General features: G+C 43.8%; 1 protein-coding gene across 3 annotated transcripts; it reads right to left on the bottom strand.

Annotated features, from left to right (window-relative positions):
* Positions 1 to 491: 491 nt before the first annotated feature.
* SLC32A1 (solute carrier family 32 member 1) lies at positions 492 to 10,222 on the bottom strand. 3 transcript variants are annotated; one of them, XM_030533717.1, is made up of 3 exons: positions 9,985 to 10,222; positions 4,717 to 5,488; positions 492 to 2,624 (listed from the first exon to the last, which is right to left on the bottom strand). In XM_030533717.1, the coding sequence occupies exons 2-3, from the start codon at positions 5,092 to 5,094 to the stop codon at positions 1,437 to 1,439; spliced, it is 1,566 nt and encodes a 521-aa protein (XP_030389577.1). In that variant the 5' UTR covers positions 5,095 to 5,488; positions 9,985 to 10,222; the 3' UTR covers positions 492 to 1,436. The 3 variants fall into 3 exon arrangements, with proteins under 3 accessions (XP_030389577.1, XP_030389579.1, XP_030389578.1); XM_030533719.1 differs by having other exon boundaries at positions 9,989 to 10,222; XM_030533718.1 differs by lacking the exon at positions 9,985 to 10,222 and adding an exon at positions 8,202 to 8,297.
* Between the last annotated feature and the right edge of the window lie 11,125 nt (positions 10,223 to 21,347).

Here is a 21,347-nt window from a genome sequence, read left to right as displayed (position 1 = left end):
TGGCGTGAGTCCCCTTGTGTGGTCTGGGCTGGTGTTTTACTGGATTGCCCCCGTGGTAGTTGGGGCCATGGCCGCCTCTCCTCTTTGTGTCCAAAGCTGCAGAGCGTGGCGAGGTTTCCCAGCCTCGCAGTCCATACTGCGAAGCTTTCTTCTCTCAGCCCCTAGCCTGCAGCCTTCCCTCTGGCAAACCTCCCATCCGCATGGGGCACGTCTATGGAAAGCGCTTGGCGTGAGTGAGAGAAAAGGTCCTACGTGGTCACTGGTGCAGCTGTGAGGGAGTGGAGAGGGCTGGCCTCCTTCTTTCCTTTATTTTTTCCTTTCCTGCTCTGACTTGCTTTCTCTTTCTTGTTTCAAAAGCTAAATAAAGGAGGCATCTTCCCTTCAGCCACTCCTAACACTGCCCTGACACCTGCATACTCCTCCTCTATCGCTCATGATGTTGGTTAGATTCCTTCAACCTGCAGTCCCTATAACAAACCATGCCAGCCATAGTCGTTATGTTTTCTCTTTATTGTTTGATATATTTATGTACCACATTATATGTTAAAGATAAATCTTCTGATATACATTTTTTTCATCTTATTTACCACAATTACACCACAGGTACATTTGAAACAGCTGCACAGATCTGGTGGATTGCACAGAATGAGTTTTGTCTTGTTTTTGTAGCCTGAACGCTTTCAAATCCAACAACTTTCTGTTAAATTTAGATGTCATGATTATTTTAAAAAAAAAAAAGGAGAACTGAACTCCAGGTCTGTGATTTCAGCTGGAGGCAAAAGATCTTGATTAAATGGGATTACTGGATATGAGTTGAAATGGAAGAATTCAGGATATGTATTTATTTTATTACTACAATGTAAACATTACATCTCACTGGGATCATTGGTCACCAGCTGTTACCATTTTAACTGTTTGGGTGTTCATACAATCTAGGTCTTGTCCACACTTCTGTAACCACCCTTCACAGGGTATAAAATAAGGGGACCTCCCTGCCCCCACTCACTACTCAATATCTATTTTTAATTTTACACAAAAACAACCCAAATCCATTGGGTTGACAACTGTGTTTCAAATCTTGCAACCCTGACTTGCATAATATTTGCAAGACTATTACCTTGAAAATTGTTTCTAGATAGGGCATTTTACAACCCTACAAGATATATTGAAAGAAAGTTCAGACCATTATTTAGAGGGTAGGAGGGTTGTCAAATATTTTCCTTCAAAAAATTTATAAATAAGAAAAAATATATTGAAATCTTAGCTTATTAAAACAACTGCAGGGCAAAGACTTTATTTTATTTTTTAGGTTGTATGACTTACTTTGTTGGATGCACATAACTAAAATAATCTTTTCTTTAAAAGGATACATAATTATTTGGCTATGTGGATGTTCAGTGTAATTCTCTTTTAATGCAACCAGCTCTGGCTATTCTTTAGTCTTCTGTGTTGGAACCGTAAGCCTCTATGAGGCCTTCTAAAGAATGGATGAATCCAGAGACGCTGCATATACCACCTATAACGAAAATGGCGACATCAAAGAAAACATGGTGCCACATCAGCTTCCTCCACAAGAGCTTGAGGTGGAAGAGACTGGGGAGCAGGAAACAGAGGCCTGCACCTGTGAGGCTCCCTGTAAGACCCATCAGGAGGGCAAAATGAGGGACGTAGATCGCCATTAACAAGGTGAAAACTACCAGGGCACATCTGAGGGTTAGTCCCCAAGACTTGATCCTCCCATCACCCCCATAACAGTTAGGAAAGACTGCCCTGTTTCCATCTTGGAAAAGGGACTTCTCCAGGACTTCCACAGCTGCAAAGAAGGGCAAGGGGTAGGAAAGCAAAGCTTTGGACACCAAGAAAAGGTTGACTACTGCCCTAATGGTGGATGGCAAGTTGTCTGTGATGACTTCTTTAGTCTCATCAGCCCAGGTCAGATAGGCTACCAAGGCAAAGAGTCCCTTGAGAATGCAAGCTGCTATGTGAGTCCAGTTCATCATGCAATGAAACTCCTTGGGATGCTGCATGTTCCCCTCTAAGGAAGGCAGAAAGATCTGGGAGGTGTAGCTGAAGACGATGATGCCAATGGAGATGGGGAACTTCTTCACATCAATGTAAAACTTGACTTTGTCCCAAGCCCAGTCACGTGCTCTGGAGAGACAGTAGGCAATCACCAAAATGTTGATCACAAAGTGGGCTAAGGTGCAGAGCAAGCTGAACTTCGAGACAGCCTTGAGGTTCTTCAAGAAAGCACAAGGCAGGAGCACAGCTGTGGCAATGATAGACCAAGATTTCTGGGAGACAGGCAAGTTTGGGAAGCTGTTGTACATCAGGTTCCCACTGACCACCACATAGAGAATACAGGTCATGACCAGCTCAATGATCTGAGCCACATTCACAATCCTCCCTCCAAGCTTGGGAAACCTGGGAGCACAGCAAGCGTTAGCAATGTCGACATAGGAGTCTCTCACCCTGACTATCTCCCCATCTTCATTCTCTTCGTAAAGACAGGCAATAAGGATTTTCCCCGTGTAGCAGCAAACTACTGCAGCGAAAATAATTAAAAAGAGTCCTAGATATCCACCATGAAGGATAGCATAGGGCAGGCCAAGAACAAACATCCCCTAGAAAGAGACAAAATGGATACTGTAGTGTTCATTTTAGCAAGAGACCACACACACATACAGCAGCAAGATCTCTCTCTCTCTCTCTCTCTCTCTCTCTCTCTCACACACACACACACACACACACACACACACACACACACACACACACACACACACACACACACACACACACACACACACACACACAAAGATTCTACTCGATGCAATCAGATCACAAACCAACAGCAAGATTCTGCTTCATATAAGTAGGTATGAGAGGGAAATTAAAAATGAAATTGGACAAGGATTCCTGCTTTACTTGTCTGTCTAGAACTCTTTTAAAATGTCTAAATATTTCCTGAGCTGCTAAACTGAACTGAAGACAAGCATTTTAATATAAAATAAAACCACGTTTGATCAGAATTTGTTAAAAATCTGTTTTCGGAATGAAAGGCAGAGAAGTTAGTTAGTCATTTCAGAATTGAAAAAAGAACAGTCCTCACGATCTCATAAAACATTCACTCTTTTATTACTATTTTTTTGTTGTTTGTTGTTATTACTCTGCTGTTTTAATTTCCCAACCTCTGAATATCTTCGATCAACCTTTAATTCCCCACTCAAACATATAGGACACTGAATCTGGTTTCGATCAAAACAGAGAGCCCATTTTAAGGGGCAACTCTGGGAAAAGGTTTGGAAATAGTCATGTAGCCAGATTAAAAATCGTTGGTGTGCGTTGCCACTTACAACACACGCTCTCCATGATGCAGTTCCTTTTGACATACTGAGGATGCCTCTGCCTTTGAGAGAGCGAGTTGCTTGCGGGATCTGTCCGCATTACTGAGATTCGGAGGGTGACACCTTTAAAAGTCTCTAGTTGCTCTCCACAAAGGACTCGTTTTCCGTTTGAAATTGCCTAGAACCCTGTCAGGAAATACACTTTACATATATAATCATTCTGGAGCTAGAAAGTTGCGGGGGGGGGGTAGGTTACTAGGACAGGCAAACCCATCACTGCTGTTCTCTCGTGTCCATGGGGCCCAGAGGGAAAGGTCCAATGGGCAGAGCATTTGTTTAGGAACGTTATCAGTACAAATGAATTAACAGACGGAAGCTTTTTAAGAGATGAGAGACTCGTAAAACCGCTCGGGTTTTATTTGCGACTGGTAAAAATTTCGCGGTGAAATTGGTAATATTCACATATCCAGTCAGCCAGAGGAGGAGGCTGGGAATAGGGGGAGGCACTAAATCCCCTCAAACCCCAAATGAAAATCAGTCACAAACACGCATCTCACGTTTCCAGCAGCGAATACCAGGACTTTGGGAGAAAACAGATTCAATGGGAACACACCTTTCTCAGGTGTATTCATTTGCTTGCACAGTGTTCGGGTGAGACACTTTAGCGCTCAGTGGACATGCCATTCTGGTGGTTCAAGTGATTTCTATTTACAACAGGAGAGAGTTGGCAAAAGCCACGCGCTCCTTCTCATTTTAAAACTTTACTGGGCGACTTGTCATGTTGTGGAGAAGGGATGATTGCTTCTTTTCCTTTTGGTAATTTACCCCCGAGCCCAAACTGAATTGACTCCACTAGACCATAAAGGCAAGCAGAGGGGAGTGGACTGCATTCCAAATGGACACCCTCTGTTGGCCTGATCTCTCTGGCCACAGACCCATCCCATAAGGCTTTTACGCCATCAAAGTATAATTCCCGAGAGGAAAAAAAAGCATGCAATTGGGGACGGGAGGGGGCTGACATATTTGTGTAACAAGCACGATCTGAAACGATGTGGTGAGTTTGTGTGACTGTGTAAACACCCGCACCTCACAGCGCTGCATACACACACAGACCCTCAATGCATGTGCGTGCCATTTCTGCCTGGTATGTTTCAAGGTTCTGCGTCAGACTGAAGGAGAACACACACACACACACACACACACACACACACACACACACACACACACACACACACACACACACACACACACGTTATTATTATGACCCTTGTTCCCTATACATGCCTGCACAGGTAACCTGCAGCACTGGGGGGCGTGCTGCTGGGGGTGTGCGGTGAGATGCCCCCCCACACACACACTTCCCTCCCGTTACCTGGATTGCGTTGGTGACATTCCACCCAGCTTCCCAGGCGGTGATTTTGGGCTTGCCTTGGCCGGAGAGCTCCGAGCATATGCCCTCGTCCTTGGAGGCTGACGGGGGCAGGGGACCCGTGCCATCCCTTTGGTAATGGATATCCCCTTCTAGGGGCGGCTCGGCTCCTTCTTCGCTGGCGTCCGACTTTAAGATGTCCATCTGAAGCCCTTGCCTGTGCTCCATGTCCAGGTCATCGCAATGTACAAAGCCCACCGCCTCTTCATCCGTAGCCGCCTGGAAGCCCATCCTCGCAAACATGCCACTCACTTTGGCCTGGGACTTGTTGGAAACCGAGGTGGCGACGTTGGAAAGCTTGCTCCGGATCAGAGTGGCCATGTTGCCTCTCTTGTTTGGGATCCTCTGGCCACCAAGAAGCCGGCGATCCTCGGCACCAGGCGAGAAAGTTCTACTGCTGCGGGGCAGGCAAGGCCGCTATCTCCACTTCCTACCGCAATTGGACCTTATCCCCTTCAGCGTCCCCTGGAGCATGACCCCGCTCGGTTTGAGTTCCTTGGCACCTCCCGATCAACACCTCACCCTCTTCCTTGTGCATATAGGCTGGGGAGTGAAGTGGGGTCCCGGGGAGGGGGGTCTCTGCAGTGATGGGAAGGGGGGGTCTGCGGTCTGGTACCCAGCCTGTGCTCCAGAATATCCCTGCCCCCTCTCTGAGCAGCAGAGACGCGGGTTGGTTGTCTCCAGCCTCAATGATGCCCGTGCAATGCAGAGGAGCCTAAGGGGAGAAAGGCAGGAGAACGTGGGATGATCACCAGATTGCCAACGCAAGCCTTTTGCTGTGCACACCACGTCTCCATCCCAATGCGCCCATCTATCAGAAGGAAGGGGAGAGGATTGCTGCATTTCTGAGGGAGGTACCACAGTCCTCATCAAAGCCCTTCCCCCACTTTACACAGCAACACCCACAGCTTCTAGGCTCTGCCATCCACACTGCAGAGGGAGAGAGGGACTTGGAGGTGGAGGGAGATGGGGGTAGTTCCCCCTCCCTGATTTATATGCGTATCTATATTTATATCTCTATCTTCCCAAAGAAGCCGCCCAGCACTGATTTGGGAGCCGATTTTCGCTGGCAAGACAGGGACCCAAAGAAAACCCCCAATGGAGGCCGGGAGCTTCCGCTTCCATCGTTTGGTCTCTGGAACGATTCCTACGTGTAATTAATGTTGCTAGAAATCCGCGGATCATTTTTTGTTTGCCAAAATACAGTGTAATGCACTAAAGCCAGATTTAAACAGCTATATACCTTCTTTCTATAATGTATAGCTAAATACAGATTCCTTGTTACTGTGGGCATATCATGCCTTTCTGTGTACCCACAAGATGCCTTCTTATTGTCCATATCGTTTATATCTACAGTTTAAATATAGATTTCTCATTATACCTATATTCTGTATCTACATCCAGATACAGATTCCTCCTTATTGTTCATCTATTAAATATCTAGATACAGATCCTCGTGATAGGTATATTCCATATTTATATAGTTTCAGATTCCTCCCTCTTGCCCATATATTTAAAATCCTGATTCAGATACAGATTCTATTTTTGTATACATAAATTCGATAGATGTATGTAGATACAGATTTCTCCTCATCGTCCATGTTCTACAACTACAGATACCACATTTAGATATCACCTTATTTTATATATATATATATATATATATATATTATTTACTTTTGTTTTCAAATGCTTATATTTATTTTTAATACAACAGCCTTAAAATTATTCATTTTTATTTAACATATTTCCCTGGGCAAGAGATTATGCGGCATGGTGAAGAACTGAATACTCAGTCACTTTGTTATTCCATTTGGGGAAAATCTATAAGGAAATCTATACCATTGTAAGGGAATGCGTAGTTTTAGAGCAGTGTTGTTTAGGGGATGTCATCTTCCCGTCCTTCAGAATACCTGGATAGGGTTTTTTATTTTTATTTTATTTTATTAAGATGTTAAATGAGAGCTGTAAAAATCTACTTATTGTTTACTGCTTTCACAAGACACGTATATTTGATTTCTCTTTAAAAATTCTTTTTATTTGCCAATCTCATTTTGTATTAAAGATAAACAGAATTGTCGACACTACCGATTATTTTCCTAGTTAATTATTACAAGATAGGTGACTAATACAAATCTGATTGAACTGAGGAAAGGAATTGGATGTGGAACTAAGATGAAAAAGACTAGAGGCTGGAGAAATACATCCACCATTTCTCGTGAGATGCCTTTAACCAGTTAAAACAGAGATTTAATAGGCTACAGTGTATCTGAATTGAACCAATTAGAACTGACACTAGTTAGAGCTTCACCAAAATAAGAAGAAACTAGTTCTTCTATTATGGTTGTTATGTACACTGACAATTGTATCCTAATTCCTTTCGGTAATGTTCCTTCCTGGGATCCTCTGTGCGGACCTAGGTACGAAAGGTCAAAGAGAACCCAAACAATGATGCTTATTTATAGCAAACGGTTCTCTGCAAAAGAAGGAAGGCCGCGAGGTGCATTAGAAAACCAGGGCTCATCTCTGCCTTTGCTTTGGAGAAGGAATTATTACATATCATTGCACAAATAGGTCGAGAAAGAGGAGCGCTGCCCATTTTTGATCCATATTTAGAAACATCCAGCATGCATTGGGAGCTACGGAATTATCAAATCGCAACTAATATTTAACTTCCATTTTTAAAAATCCCCCTGAGAAAAATTTCTGATCACAAATTTAGGTGTGTATTTTTAATCGATGAAAGACTATGCTCTTCCCCCCACCCCCCACACTACCACTAAACGGAAAATGATTTTTCTTTTAATTCAACGAGATTTTACTATGTTCTAACATACGATGGAATTTGTTGTCGAAAATGAAGTGGGAATGGCATGTCTGGGGGTGTGCGATTCATCCAGACCATATTTCTTAAGCCCAGCCCTGAGTTCTCTGATTCCCAACACATCATAGATCAAAGGGTGCCAACTGGCTTCAGAGGACTTTAACTTGTGAAACTGACGTGAGCTGTAGTAAAGCACTGAGAATTTTCCACAAAACCCACAGAACGAAACACCTGATAGTCCAACAAATATATTGTCTTTTGCTGGACGGTCAGCTCCGCTGCAATTTTTCCATCAGTTGGGTAGCAAAGGAGCGGAAGAAACGATTAATTATACTTAATTATACAAATTATACAAATTATAATTAATTTGATGGTTTTTCTCATGACACTTAAAATATCCTTTTCCTTTCTTCCAGTTTATAATTGTTCATTAGCATAAACCAAAGGAAGAATTCTATTAGTGTTTTTAAATCAAATGTATCAATCTCAAAAAGTTATTCATTTATTATAAATTTATAAAATTTAGAGAGCCTTAAACCAGCGATCCTATTTTTTCTCTATTGAAAACAAACATCTGCGAAGAATGTAGATATTTGAAACTAACCTCTCTCTTCCCTCTTCGTTTCTCTGGTCCTTTTGGCAAGCAGCTTCCTGGTGCTAACAAGATCTTTCTTTGAACGCCCCAATAGTGGACTTTAATTATTTCGTCAAACGAGGGAAGCCCCATTTTTCCCATTAAGAGCTTTTAGTTGTATGATGTCAGTCGCACCTCCCTCACTGGAAAGCCACCAGATAAATAAACCCTTGTCCATCTCCCATCCCATCCGCACCAAACCTAGGGCAACCCTGACAGACACGGAGGCAAAGAAACAAACTCAACCCGGGAGGCAGCTAAATGTAGACTCAAACAAACACAGGGGCAGTGTACATGGGGTTTTCCCCTCGCCGATTAATTTCTCCAGCTGTGTTTGAACCCAGATTCGCGTTGTTTAAAGAAATCACACTGGCAATGAAAGCAGGATTGTGGGGAGGTTGTGGGACTAAAGCAATCACGCGTGTTTGAAGCTACTGGGAAGGTAAGAGCAGGGCGCTAAGGATCAGGGAGCCCTGGGCTACGGCTCAGGGCTAGTTACTGAGTCCAGCAAGCAAGGCTCGAAGCCAGAACACGCAGCAAACACTGCTCGCTGGTCCCTAGCACTGCACAAGCCTTGCCTCCGCCTGAGTCCATCACTTCTCTCCCCTCTTGCGGGGCGTAAAGGACGCAGGGTGAATTCCTGACTCCTGTGATGTCAATGGCAAACCTCTCATGGTCTTCACTGGGGACAAGCTATATCCCACTGTCTTCCTATTACATAGCATCATCATGCAGCTTAATATACAGATCAACTGACGCATCTCTCTACATACACTAGGGAGCCGGGAGTTTGGGTAATACGAGTTCGTTTGGTCACTCAGACAAGTCTTTCTTTCCCTGGTACGGAACAATACAAGCACCTTTCTCTCCTTCGCAGCCGGGGTTTGTTCCACTAACAGTCCCGGTCCTGTTCCCTGCAGCATCGGCTCCAAAGAAGGGTTTGTCCGGATAACTAACTCGCGCCTCTGTGCAGCTCTGCATTGTTACCAGGGAACAGAAACCAGGGTAACAGCAGCATCCGAACTAAGCCCCCGTTCCACCCACACCGGATTGCTGCGGAGTCCGAAGGGCTAGAACTCCTCGTAAAACGCCCATTTGTATAAACCGCTCACTGACACAATGTGGGGTGAAGCTAAGAAATGACGATACAGAACACGTCACCCCTATAAATTACATCTTTAAATGTAATCTGGATTTCATATACTGAGTTTAATTTAAAAAAACCCTAAATTTAAAGTCAATCACCAGCTAAATGCATTTATTTTTACACACGTACCCATCCCTGTTAAACGGAACTCCGCTTCACTATGTTTAAATTCTACAGCAAAGGAAAACAAAAATCTTAAAAGGCAGTTTGCCTCTGAATAAAACTGAAAAACAAGCAATAAACTAACAGCCAAGCAATACGTTCCCTGGAGGGAAAAAAAACCCTATTTACATCACCCACAATGAAAATGACTCTTCCTCCTCCGCCCACCCCCACCTCCCTACCCGAGAATTATTTCACAAGAAACTTCCTCCTAGTTAGTTTCTGTGTATTTCTCAGCAGCTTCCTTGAATGGATTTCTGTAAAACCTACCCTAAAACTTTTGCCATGGTCTAAAGAATGGATTCAAGATATGACTGGAAAGAAAGAAAGAAAGAAAGAAAGAAAGAAAGAAAGAAAGAAAGAAAGAAAGAAAGAAAGAAAGAAAGAAAGAAAGAAAGAAAGAAAGAAAGAAAGAAAGCTGCAGAAAAGAGTTTTGGCTTTTACCTACGCTTCTCTCTTCATCTTCGCCGGCTGTGCATTATTCCATTAGAAAGTGGGGAATGGATGAGGACCAGGGACAGCAGAGAGAGAGAGAGAGAGAGAGACACAGAGAGAGAACTACGTCTACCTCATTCATGCTTCCCCCCCTAACTAATAATTATCCCCAAGCAGGATGTTACATCTAAACATTGCCCAAAGGTTAGCAGGTCTCCGGGGTGCATTTGATCTGCAAATAATTTCCGAATGGAGCTAAAGCAGAGCAAATAACAATTCCTAAGCCCCGGCTTCACAAAGAAGGAAAAGTTTCCATTGATTTTTATACTTTGCTTGTCTATATAAAAACAAAGACCTGGGTGATTTCTGGAGCCTCAGTCACACCAGGCGCTGTCTGGAATGATCTTCTTTCCCACCCCTTGTATTTAAACAAAGCGCATCTCCTTTCCAGACTCAGGACAGTGCGAGTATCTGTTCCTAAAGAGAAGGCTAACTGATGCTGACCAGCTTGTCTGCTTTGACGGTAAGTTTTCGCTGAGCCTTGCCAATGTGCCAGGAAATCTAATGGGAATGGAACTGCCTTGCAAAGCCTTCCTTGGGTTAAATACACTCGCCCTTATCTACACAGCCCAGGCGCGGTGCGATTTGCAGTTGCGGTTCCTGATTTAATAACCTGGTGGAAAAATCTATTCATGACTAAAAATCCTTGGGCAACGGGGGGCAGAGGAGCCCACACAAAGCAGGATTTCTCCCACAGTTGCTCTACGCATCGACTCTCCTAATGTGAACTGCAGATGGGCATAGCTAGGCACAATCGCCTTGCAAATGGGCTCTCAGCCTGGAAGCAGTTCTTGTTTTCAGGAAAGGAAACTGGGAAACTATACGTCCCGGTGCAAAGTTCTAGAGTTCTGTGTTGCAATTGTTTAAAGAGGTGTCTACCAGAGGAGAGGTTGGGCAAGTCCTTTGCTCTCTGCCTCAGTTTACCCCTCTGTAAAATGGGTATTATATGCTATTTACCAAACCCAAAAGGGTGCTGTGAGTCTGAACTAAAGGCTGCAAAGTGCTTGGAGATCCTCAGCCGGAAGATTCCATGTTCAGGGTGTGATCATGCATCTAACCTGCTCCCAGTGCAACATACAAGAGATTTAGGTCTGCAGAAAATTAGACCCCACACCACACTCGCTCTGGTTATTTGTGTTCCACTTAGGAGCTAATCCTACAGTAATTTCTCCAGTCAAATAAATATACTGAGAAGTCAATTTCGAATTCTTTGCACATCCCAAATTGCAATTGATTTGAAGGGAGAGTTGGGTGAACCACCACTGCAAGATCACAGAGCGTGGATAAGTTTTCACTTGAAAATGATGAGTTTTGTCTTGGTTTCCTTTTAGCCGGTTGGCATACTGGATGGGTGAGAGACCCCATGTGACCAGAGAGAATTGTGGGTACTTGAAGGTGTGATTGTTAGCATTTGTGTATAGTTAAAAAGCAACTACCCTGTAAAATGTGTGCTTACTCTGTACTTAGATATAGGTATGTATGTTTTGAAGATAAGTGACTAAGATGCATACAGCAATTGCCACAAAAAGTCAACATTTGCCATACAATTACCACAGATATCTCTTAATTCTTAGTCTAGGGCAAAATTGTGATATCTCGGATAGTATTCCGAGATGACTGTTAGCAAGGGCTGATTTTAAGGGCCACTATTGAAATCAATGTGTGTGTGTGTGTGTGTGTGTGTGTGTGTGTGTGTGTGTGTGTGTGTGTGTGTGTGTGTGTGTGTGTGTGTGTGAGATATGTAGGATAGTATTCTGAGGTGACTGTTAGCAAGGGCTGATTTTAAGGGCCACTATTGAAATCAATAAGAGTGTGTGTGTCTGTAGATTAGACCACAGAGATCAGAAATGGCAAAGATTTACCAACCCATTGATAAAACCTGTACAGTATCTAGCTATCCCTCTGGTATTATAAACATGCACCTTATTGTTCTAAGCTTTCAGACACGAGTGGCTGTACAGTACAGAAATTCATTCCAGTTCTTTCTTCCCTCTCCAACCCCCTTCCCCCACCTTCACAGAAGCCTGGAGGTGAATTCTGACAGGATAATAAAGAGTTGCAGAATACACTATAAAAAGGCAATTAGGTAAACTGCTGGATTGGGACAAGCCTTTGTGACCTGGTTAATAGCTCTGAACAGAGCTGGGAATTTCAAGAGGGTAGAGAAGGAAAAAGACGCTGATATATCAGTGCGCTTTGGGCTGGGGGAAGAGAGTCAGCAACAGTCACCTAACTATATCTGCATAATTTTTGTAGAAGATGTATTGATAGTCTCCTTATTAGGAGAAAGTAGCCCTGTGAAATTCTGCCGTATGTCCCTTCATTAGGGTCGGTCTCTTGTTTGAACTTTGCTATAGAAGTTTATGGTGGCACCGGAGGTCAGCTGTATTTGTATTATACGTTCTTTTTTGTTAGCATCCCAGGTTATGGGATAAAAAGTTAGTGAAAGAACTGAGGGTTTCCCTCAGGAACACACTACCTCTGAGTCTCGCCAAAAGAAATCGGTACCATTGCCCATCACCTAGTACCATAAAGCACAAAAATGTGGAATAACTACTAATGAGATAAACTCAAGCTTCTGTTATTATGAATGAATCTTCATCAGCATAATTTTAGCATGGAACAATGCAAGTGTTGGCTACAGTAGAACCAGACTGTGAGTGGCTAGATCCCCACCATCAGGACCAAACCCATCATCTTATGATTTTCCAGAAACAAGAAAGAGACACTTGCAGTCAGAATCCCCATTATTTTCGGTTAAGACACTAGCATAACAAGAAAAAAACAAAAAGTAAAAGCTCCACGAGAAAGAGCACCTCATGTGTGTCGTCTTCTTTTAACAATCTGCAAAGAACATAACGGGGGGCATACTGGTACATAGCAATGGTCCATGTAGCCCAATATCCTTTCCTCAGACAGTGACCAGTACCAGATGCTTCAGAGGTAATGAACAGAGAAAGGCAGTTATCAAGTGATCCATCCCATGTCATCCAGTCCCAACTTCAGGTAGTCAGAGATTTAGGGACATTCAGAGCATGGGGGTGCATCCCTGACTATCTTGGCTAATAGCCAACTGAACACAAAATGACTGCCTGACTCTGTAAACAGCAGAATTCTTAAGACTTAAAAGGTGCAGTACAGATGCATAACTAAAAGCATCACAGTTTTAAATCAGTATCTCTCAGGATTTAGCCTAGTAGGAATTTTGCCTGTGTAAGGACTGAGTAAAAACTGAGTAACATCTTCCAGATTTGACCTACATCTTTTTTTACACTTTTCAGTGTTTCTCCTCTGACATGAACAAAACTTCCCATGAATCTCTGTGATCTTCAAATGCCACACAAACAAATCATTATGAACAACAAAATAAAAATCTTCCAAAAATGAGACTAAGACTAAAAAATGCCCTAGGAGATATTTCTCTTAGGTAGGAATTAAATTTAACTGTGACCTTGGCTTTCCTGTTGAAATGAAAAGGAGGTGATCGTTGTTGATGTTTATGAGATCAGATTCCCAAGCTCACTGTGAACATGGCATTTCTCCCATGGGTTGGATTCAAGTTAATAGGGTTTTCATTGACAACATATATAAAGCTTCATCACTGTCAAATTAAATAAGCATTTAAATAAAATATTCATATTTATGCTGTGAGTAGTACACAGTATATTTCCTAGGACACAATTATAGTGTCATTTTGAGAGTCAAGGAAAAGCATAGCATATGTATGCTTGGTAATATTTAAACTCTTCAAAATTCAAATTAAAAATTCAATGTTCTTTGCTTTCTGTTAGGTTTCTGTAATCTCACCAATATATTCTAGTCAGTTATCAAGACCATCAAAACAATGATGAGGTCTATTTCTCCTGCACAAAACTGAATTGATGACAAAATTCTGGTCCCATTTGTAAACAGCTGCAGAAAACTGAGCATCAATATTTCACTGTATTCTGGACAGCAATCACCCAACACACAGCATCTTTGGCCCTTTCTATCCCAAGCAGGTTGCTCCTGGACAGAGTAGGAATAATCTATACTGGGTGTGAAGTGTCTGTGTTTACTTAGTTGCTGTTGCTAGGTCAAGAGGCAAATGCTCACACAAATGCGTTGAATACACACTTCTGACCCATAGGCCTGCTCCCAGGATGTCAGTGCACAACTCCTTTCATAGGAACAAAGGAGCATAGAAATTGTCATACTGAATCAGACCAGAGGACCACCTGGTCATGTATCCTGTCTCTGACAGTGGCCAGCGTTACTTCGGGGGGAGTTGTAAGAAACTCCATAAAGGGCAGGTATGGAATAACCAGCCCATAGGATAAGTTTCATCCTCAGCAGTTAGTGCTTGGCTCCTACTCTGAAGCTTCAAAGTCGGTATGTCTCTATTTTTTCTCCATGGACTGTCTGGGGAATGACCTTTCTGTTGGCACTACAGGAGTCAGAACTGGGGCAGAACACGACTGCCCTTTGCTCCCTTGTGGTTACTGGAGGCAGTGCCCAGGCCCACCAACTTTGCCCCTTAATTATTATTTTTCATCCTTTATTTTGTGTCCATTCTGCAGTGAGGAAGGAAGACCAACACCCTTGTATTCAGACCTATCGCAAATTTATTCCAGCTACACTCAAAAGCAAACCCACAGCAGCAGCCCACAGGAGTGCAAGATCTGTCAGTGAATCAGTACATAGGTACTCCTGGTGATATGTTCATGGTTAACATAGAGAAGCAGTCTCCAGATGTTATTGAAATGCTCCTGTAACAGCAGAACAAGAATACACCACAGAATATACTACCCACACCTGTAGGTTCTCAGATTGGACTGGTAAAGGCCACATTCTGAACCAGCCTCAAATTGGCCTATAATTTTGCACTTCTGCATTAAGGCTCACAATTGACTTTGCAGGCAAATATTAGCACTCCCCATTCTCAAATTTTGCATGTGTGTGTAAATTGGGCAGCTGAGTACTGGGCTACGTGATACGCATGAGCAGATGACTGTGCACATGTTCGGGGTGCTTGTTCACTTTTGTACAAATCTAAGAGTATGTAAATTGAGGGTGCTGTAAATTTGGACCTGAAGGTTTTAAACGCCTTGGTGTAAAGCAAAGTGGGGAAAGAATTAAGGGGAGAAAAAGAGGAAGAAATATTCCCCAGAATATTTGAAATGTTTGATGGACTTGAGCACCAGAACAATACAGTTTTCCATACTGAATTGCTTGCTTAAAGATAATGACTCACGCTGGGACTGTCATGGAGGGATTGTGAAGCAAGCTCCCTCCCCATCACACTTGTCTACTCCCCACATTCCACTCCTATTTTTCATTTAATTTTATTTTTGAGACCATCTAGGTCTGACCATGGTTGATCTAGGTCAGCACCGTTGGCCGTACAGGAAGAATGGCCAGATAAAAAGTGCACTTCTGTACTTATCCTTTCCCATAAGGCAATAACAAGGGACAAGCAATGAATTTAACAGGGCAAAAACAATTAGAAATATATAAACATAAATACTAGATTTTAATGCAACAATTAACTTGTGAAACTCATTGCTGTGGGACACTAACCACACAGATATTTTTAGTAAGATGAAAAAGAATATCAGCTGTCATAACACTACTCAGGATAATAAACACAATGGCGACCAAGTATCATGATTCACAGCATGTAGTGCTCACCAGCTGGGCTTGGAAAGAAATTTCCTTCCGTAATATTGTATGGTACAGTTGGCACATTACATGAGGGCTCTGAAGGCTTTCTTTGAGCATCTGTTGTGGTGCTGCCCATGCTCTGAGATTGAACAGGGAACCTGATGGACCACACATATGTGTTGTGGGATGGCAATTCCTGTGTCCCTAACTGTACCTAGCTTAAGCAACAGAAAACAGGAAAATGGCAAATAGCATTTTTAGAAACGTTCATATATTTACGAATATTAATACTCTGCACTTCTGTAGCAAACACTGCAGCTGCAGCATTGTTTTAGCCATGTTGGTCCCAGGATATTAGAGAGACCAGGTGAGTGAATACGTCTTATTGGACCAAGTTCTGTTGGTCTGAGAGACAAGCTTTTGAGACAGACAAGGCTCTTCTTCAGGTTACTTGGGACCTGAGGACAAGCTCCACGTAAGCTTGTCTCTCTCACCAACAGAAGTTGGTCCAATAAAAGATATTCTCTCACCCACCTTGTCTCTAACACCCTGTGCAGCCATGTAGGTGAAATCCCCCTTCTACAGAAAAGGAATCCGAGGCACAAAGCTGTTACAGCCAAGGTAGCAACACATCAATGGATAAAACAGGAACAGAACCCAGCTCTCCTGACCCACACCCTGTGTTTTTTCTCTAGCTTGGTATTTTATGGTCCACAACACTAGCCTCTGGGCATGTCACAAAGATTAATGAATTCATCCTCACAACACCCCTGTGAAGTATTATAATCCCCATTTCACAGATGGGCACATGGAGCGATAAAGAGGTAAAAGAGCCTGATTTTTGGTATTGCTGAGTACCCACAGCTGCCTTAGACTTCTATAGGAGCTGCTGATGCTCAGTACCTGTCAAAATCAGGCACTAAGTTAGTTTCCTAAAATCACACAGTCTGTGGCTGAGCCAGTGATTGCACCAAGAACTCCTGAGCCCACGGCCTGTGTTTTATTCACAAGACTATCTTTCCTTTCCTCTAACTCTTAGATTGTGACTCCTCTCTCTTGTGTGTTCCTCCAGAATGACAATCCCTTTCTTTTCATGCTTTTCATTGCATCTTTCCTTTCCTTTGTCATCTACCCTTTTATAGTCCCTCTCAAGCCCAGCCCAGCACACAGCCCACCCTAGCAGTGATTGAACAGCGCTCTATTTTCTCTGTGTATCAGGCCAGCATGTTTATTTTTTCTCTGTCTTCCCCGGTAGCTAGCAAACACACAACTACTGTACATAACGTCGGTGCCTGAGGCTCACGGGGGCTCAGCTGTATGTTTGCGACTGCTAATCCATCTGTTGAACATGCCAGTGGCCTCACATTGGATGATTTGGGAGGGAAAATCCATTAAAGAGATAAAGTCTCTCTGCAATGAAGATCAGCATGTTTGGTTTTTTCTCTCCATGCTGCTTGTCTTTCATCTTATTCCCTTCTGTAATTAAAGGTGAGTGGCTGATGAGAGGAATCTTGCTGGTGTTATTTATACCCACTCCCAGCTCTCTTCTCAAGGCTGTGTTTAAACAGCAACAAAGAAACACACTGCTCTGTGACCCGGTAGTGAATAGGAATAAGGAGGTATCCCTTTAAGTAATTTATGAGCTCTCTTGTCATGCTCACCATGTTCTGTGTTTTAGAAGTTGCCAGAATCCTGCCACAGAGCAACAGTATGTGCAGAGCCAGGTCTTGTGTATTTGTGTAGAGTTAGCAAACAAGGTTATTTGGCACGCAGCTCTGCCCATATGGTTCCTTCATATTGCTGGCTGTTGTGTAAAGAGTGAAAAAGTCACAATAGCCCCATGGGTCCATAACAAACATGGTGCTTTAAGGCTAAATGGAGCCCAGGTGCACTCATATTTCAGGAATTCACCATGGAATCTGAGCCACTTCCAGTCACAGGACCCATCATCTTGATTTTATATATCATGATTTATCCACCCTGTGCATGAAAGCTCAGAAGCTCTATCTGCATCTCTGGAAGTGCACTGAGAGAGAGAGAAAACAAAAGGCCATCCCATCCGGATCGCCCCCTGCAGCAGCAAAACTAAAGGGAAGGAAACTCATGGACTGATCCTGCTCTCTGGAATCGTAGCATCCTATTCAGCTATAGCACTTAAGCACGTGTGTCCTATTTTTATTCGTTTTGCAGTAGCTGTGAGGAGCCCCTGGTCCCCAGTCCTAGTCAGGGCCTCATTACACCACCAACAGTACAAACGCAGAACAAAAAGTCAGTCCCTGGCCCGAGTTACTTCCATTGTACAAAGAATAATCTTGCACTGGCACTGAGATGGCCCAGATGCTAAACAGGGCTTTTCCATCTCTAACACCCAATCCCACAGCAACTTCTGCTATTGAACCATTCGCTGTTGTTCTCGTTGGGACAATTTCTCTCATCCTCAGACCGCAGCCCCAGTATAAAGATCTACATGCAAACTGCATTAGATTTAAACCATACTTTCATCCTTCTGCCCATGCCCCCCATTCCTCACTTCCCCACCACGGAAGGGGCTGTGCATGCATCCCATTCCCCTTCTGCCATATGCCCAGGCTCCATGTATCCACCATATTCCCTTTCCTCCTTATTATTGTCCACATTCCCATTCCCATGCCATTGGTTCTGTGTGCATCCTCCTCTCCCTTTTCTATCTGGGACAGGGATGGGCAAACTATGGGCCACATCTTGCCCATCAGACATTTTAATCTGGTCCTCGAGCTCCTGTTGAGGAGCTGAGTTGAGGTTAGCCCCACCCCAGAACTCCAGCCAGGGAGCAGAGTTGGGGACTTGCCCCTCTCTGTGTGTGCCATGGCTCCATGAAGCTCCCAGAAGCAGCATCATGTTCCCTTCTCTGGCTGCTATGCGTAGGGGCAGCCAGGAGGTTCTGCATGTGGCCCCCCACCCCAGGCACTGCCCCCACAGCTCCCATTGGCTGGGAACCCATACGCCAACCCCCTGTCCCAGCCCTGATGTCCCTCCCATGCTCTGAACCCCTCGGTCCCAGCCCGGATCACCCTCTTGAACCCCAAACCCTTCATCCCTAGCCCCACCCCGGAGCCTGCACCCCCAGCCAGAGCCCTCACCCCCCTGACCCCAATCCTCTGCCCCAGCTCAGAGCCCCCTCCTGCACCCTGAACTCCTCGTTTCTGCCCCCACCCCAGAACCCGCACCCCTCCCGCACCCCAACCCCCAATTTTGTGAGCATTCATGGCCTGCCATACAGTTTCCATACCCAGATGTGGCCCTCAGTTTCCATACCCAAAAAGTTTGCCCACCCCTGGTCTGGGTGATAGATTATTCAGGTTGTCAATATTTTAAAACTGTATTGGGACAATGGGCAGAGTTGAAGGGGAGGTATCATTATCCTGAAGATATTAATGGCTGTCATCCACTGGTTCTTTTATCTATAGACAGTTGCAGAGAAGGTTGAAGCTGCTAGGTCTGCTAATCAGATGCCAGAGGCTCTACATGTTCCCCATTTTTCCCCCTTCCAGGGTTGTGAGTTCAATCCTTGAGGGGGCCACTTAGGGATCTGGGGCAAAATCAGTACTTGGTCCTGCTAGTGAAGGCAGGGGGCTGGTCTCAATGACCCTTAGGGATCCCTTTCAGTTCTAGGAGATAGGTATATCTCCATTATATATTTTTTAATTTTTTTATTTTCTGATTTTCAGCAAAAATCAATAGGTTTCAGCCCACTGATGCCTAGAATGTTAGCTAGACTTTGGGAATTGACCAAAGGCGGTGTCCAAAAGTTATTGGGTAACAGATAGTCAGGCAGACAACCAGAGAAATGCATTGAGTTCATTGGGAGATCTCATTTCACTAGATCAGTGGTTCCCAAAGTGGGGTTCCTGAACCCCTGGGTCTTCGCAGAACGTTACAGGAAGTTCGCAGAAAAATTTCACTAATGGCGGCGAAAGGACCCGGGGCATTGAAGGCAGTAGGTGGGACTTGGTTGCAGGGCAGACAGCCCAAGCCCCAGGGAGAGCGGGGCCAGGCAGTTGGAGCTGACAACCTGAGCCCTGCCTCCATCAGCGGGGGAGCCAGCAGTGGTTCAGGACTTCCAAGGGCTATGCAGAGCAAAGCAAGCGCATCCATCACACAGAGGAAATTTAAACTTAAACCCCGGGAAATATTCATTTTTAGGAGGGGGTTCATGAGATTTCACAATTTAGTGAAAGGGGTTCATGGGCTGTTAAAGTTTGGGATCCACTGCACTAGACCAATAGATGAAAAGTTCTGTAGAAGGGCACAGTACTAGAAATGTTCACATGTGGCTTCTGGCAGAAGAGCCTGCCCTGCAGTTCTCGGCCCTGGTTCGTCTGCTGCATTATTTGTTTGATGCTGCAGGATATTGAGAACTCTGGTCCTGACCCACCAAAGCACTTAAGCATGTGCTTAACTTTAAGCATGTGAGTAATCCCACTGAAGCCAACAGGAATTTTTCCATACAAAAACATTTTGAATGAAACATTTTTGTGATTTTAGAATTTTTTCACAAAATACATGCCTCTTCTCTTGATCAGCTCTAGAGAGAGTATGTGTATTTGGGGTGGGAGAACATTTAGGGGGAAGCAGAGAGGGGATGTACAGAACCTGCTAAATATCACAGAAAACCATGGAACTTCTCAGTCCTCATCATAAATTGTGACTACACACATGCTCTACCCTCCTTCCTCCACAGCACAGACACATTCAAAAGCTTGTGACAGTGTCTGGAACTGAACACATGATTACAGCCTAACACTGTTATATGCTTTTCTCTCTCTCTCACACACACACACACACACACACACACACACACACACACTCTCTCTCTCTCTCTCTCTCTCTCTCTCCTTGTCCACACTAAACTGAAGACTTGTGGTAGCACCAGCTGCATTACAAAACAGCACATGACTATTTTCCAACACAGCTGTCAGTAGCACAGTTCAAACAATCTCTCTCCTCCGCCTCTGGCCTCTTCCTACCAGGCTCGATTTTGTCCTTGATTTATGACCTACAGTAACTTATACTCTGTGTATGTGATTAGATAGACGGATATAACACAGGTGCCCAATATAAGACCCACTACAAGTACAAACCCAGTATTGGATATTTTAAAGAGGAACAGTGATATGCATCAACTTACTTGGGAGTCTATTTTGAACCTGTTGCCACTCTCTCTGCTTTTCATTCATGCTTAATACCAACCAAGCAGATAAGAAGTGGTTTCTTGCATTCTGCTGCATCTGTCCATCCTTTTGGGGATTTTTTTTTTAATTGTGGCCTTGTCATAAACAGATAGCTAAGGGTTAATGTCTCTTTCACCTGAAGCACCTGACCAGAGGACCAATCAGGAAACCGGATTTTTTCAACTCTGGGTGGAGGGAAGTTTGTGTCTGAGTCTTTGTTTTCTGTCTGCCTGCTTTCTCTGAGCTTTGGAGAAGTAGTTTCTGCTTTCTAATCTTCTGTTTCTAAGTGTAAGGACAAAGAGATCAGATAGTAAGTTATATGGTTTCTTTTCTTTGGTATTTGCATGAATATAAGTGCTGGAGTGCTTTGATTTGTATTCTTTTTGAATAAGGCTGTTTATTCAATATTCTTTTAAGCAATTGACCCTGTATTTTGTCACCTTAATACAGAGAGACCAT

This window comes from Gopherus evgoodei, chromosome 14 (assembly GCF_007399415.2).
Source record: "Gopherus evgoodei ecotype Sinaloan lineage chromosome 14, rGopEvg1_v1.p, whole genome shotgun sequence".
Classification (NCBI taxonomy): Eukaryota; Metazoa; Chordata; order Testudines; family Testudinidae; genus Gopherus; species Gopherus evgoodei.
The sequence above is the reverse complement of the archived record's forward strand: the minus strand, read 5'-3'. Positions and strand labels throughout refer to the sequence as shown.

Excerpts from the sequence above, each read along its gene's own strand:
- SLC32A1 (XM_030533717.1), bottom strand. The coding sequence starts at position 5,094 with ATGGCCACTCTGATCCGGAGCAAGCTTTCCAACGTCGCCACCTCGGTT. Across the intron at positions 2,625-4,716 it reads ATGTCACCAACGCAATCCAG|GGGATGTTTGTTCTTGGCCT; the intron begins GTAACGGGAGGG and ends GTCTCTTTCTAG.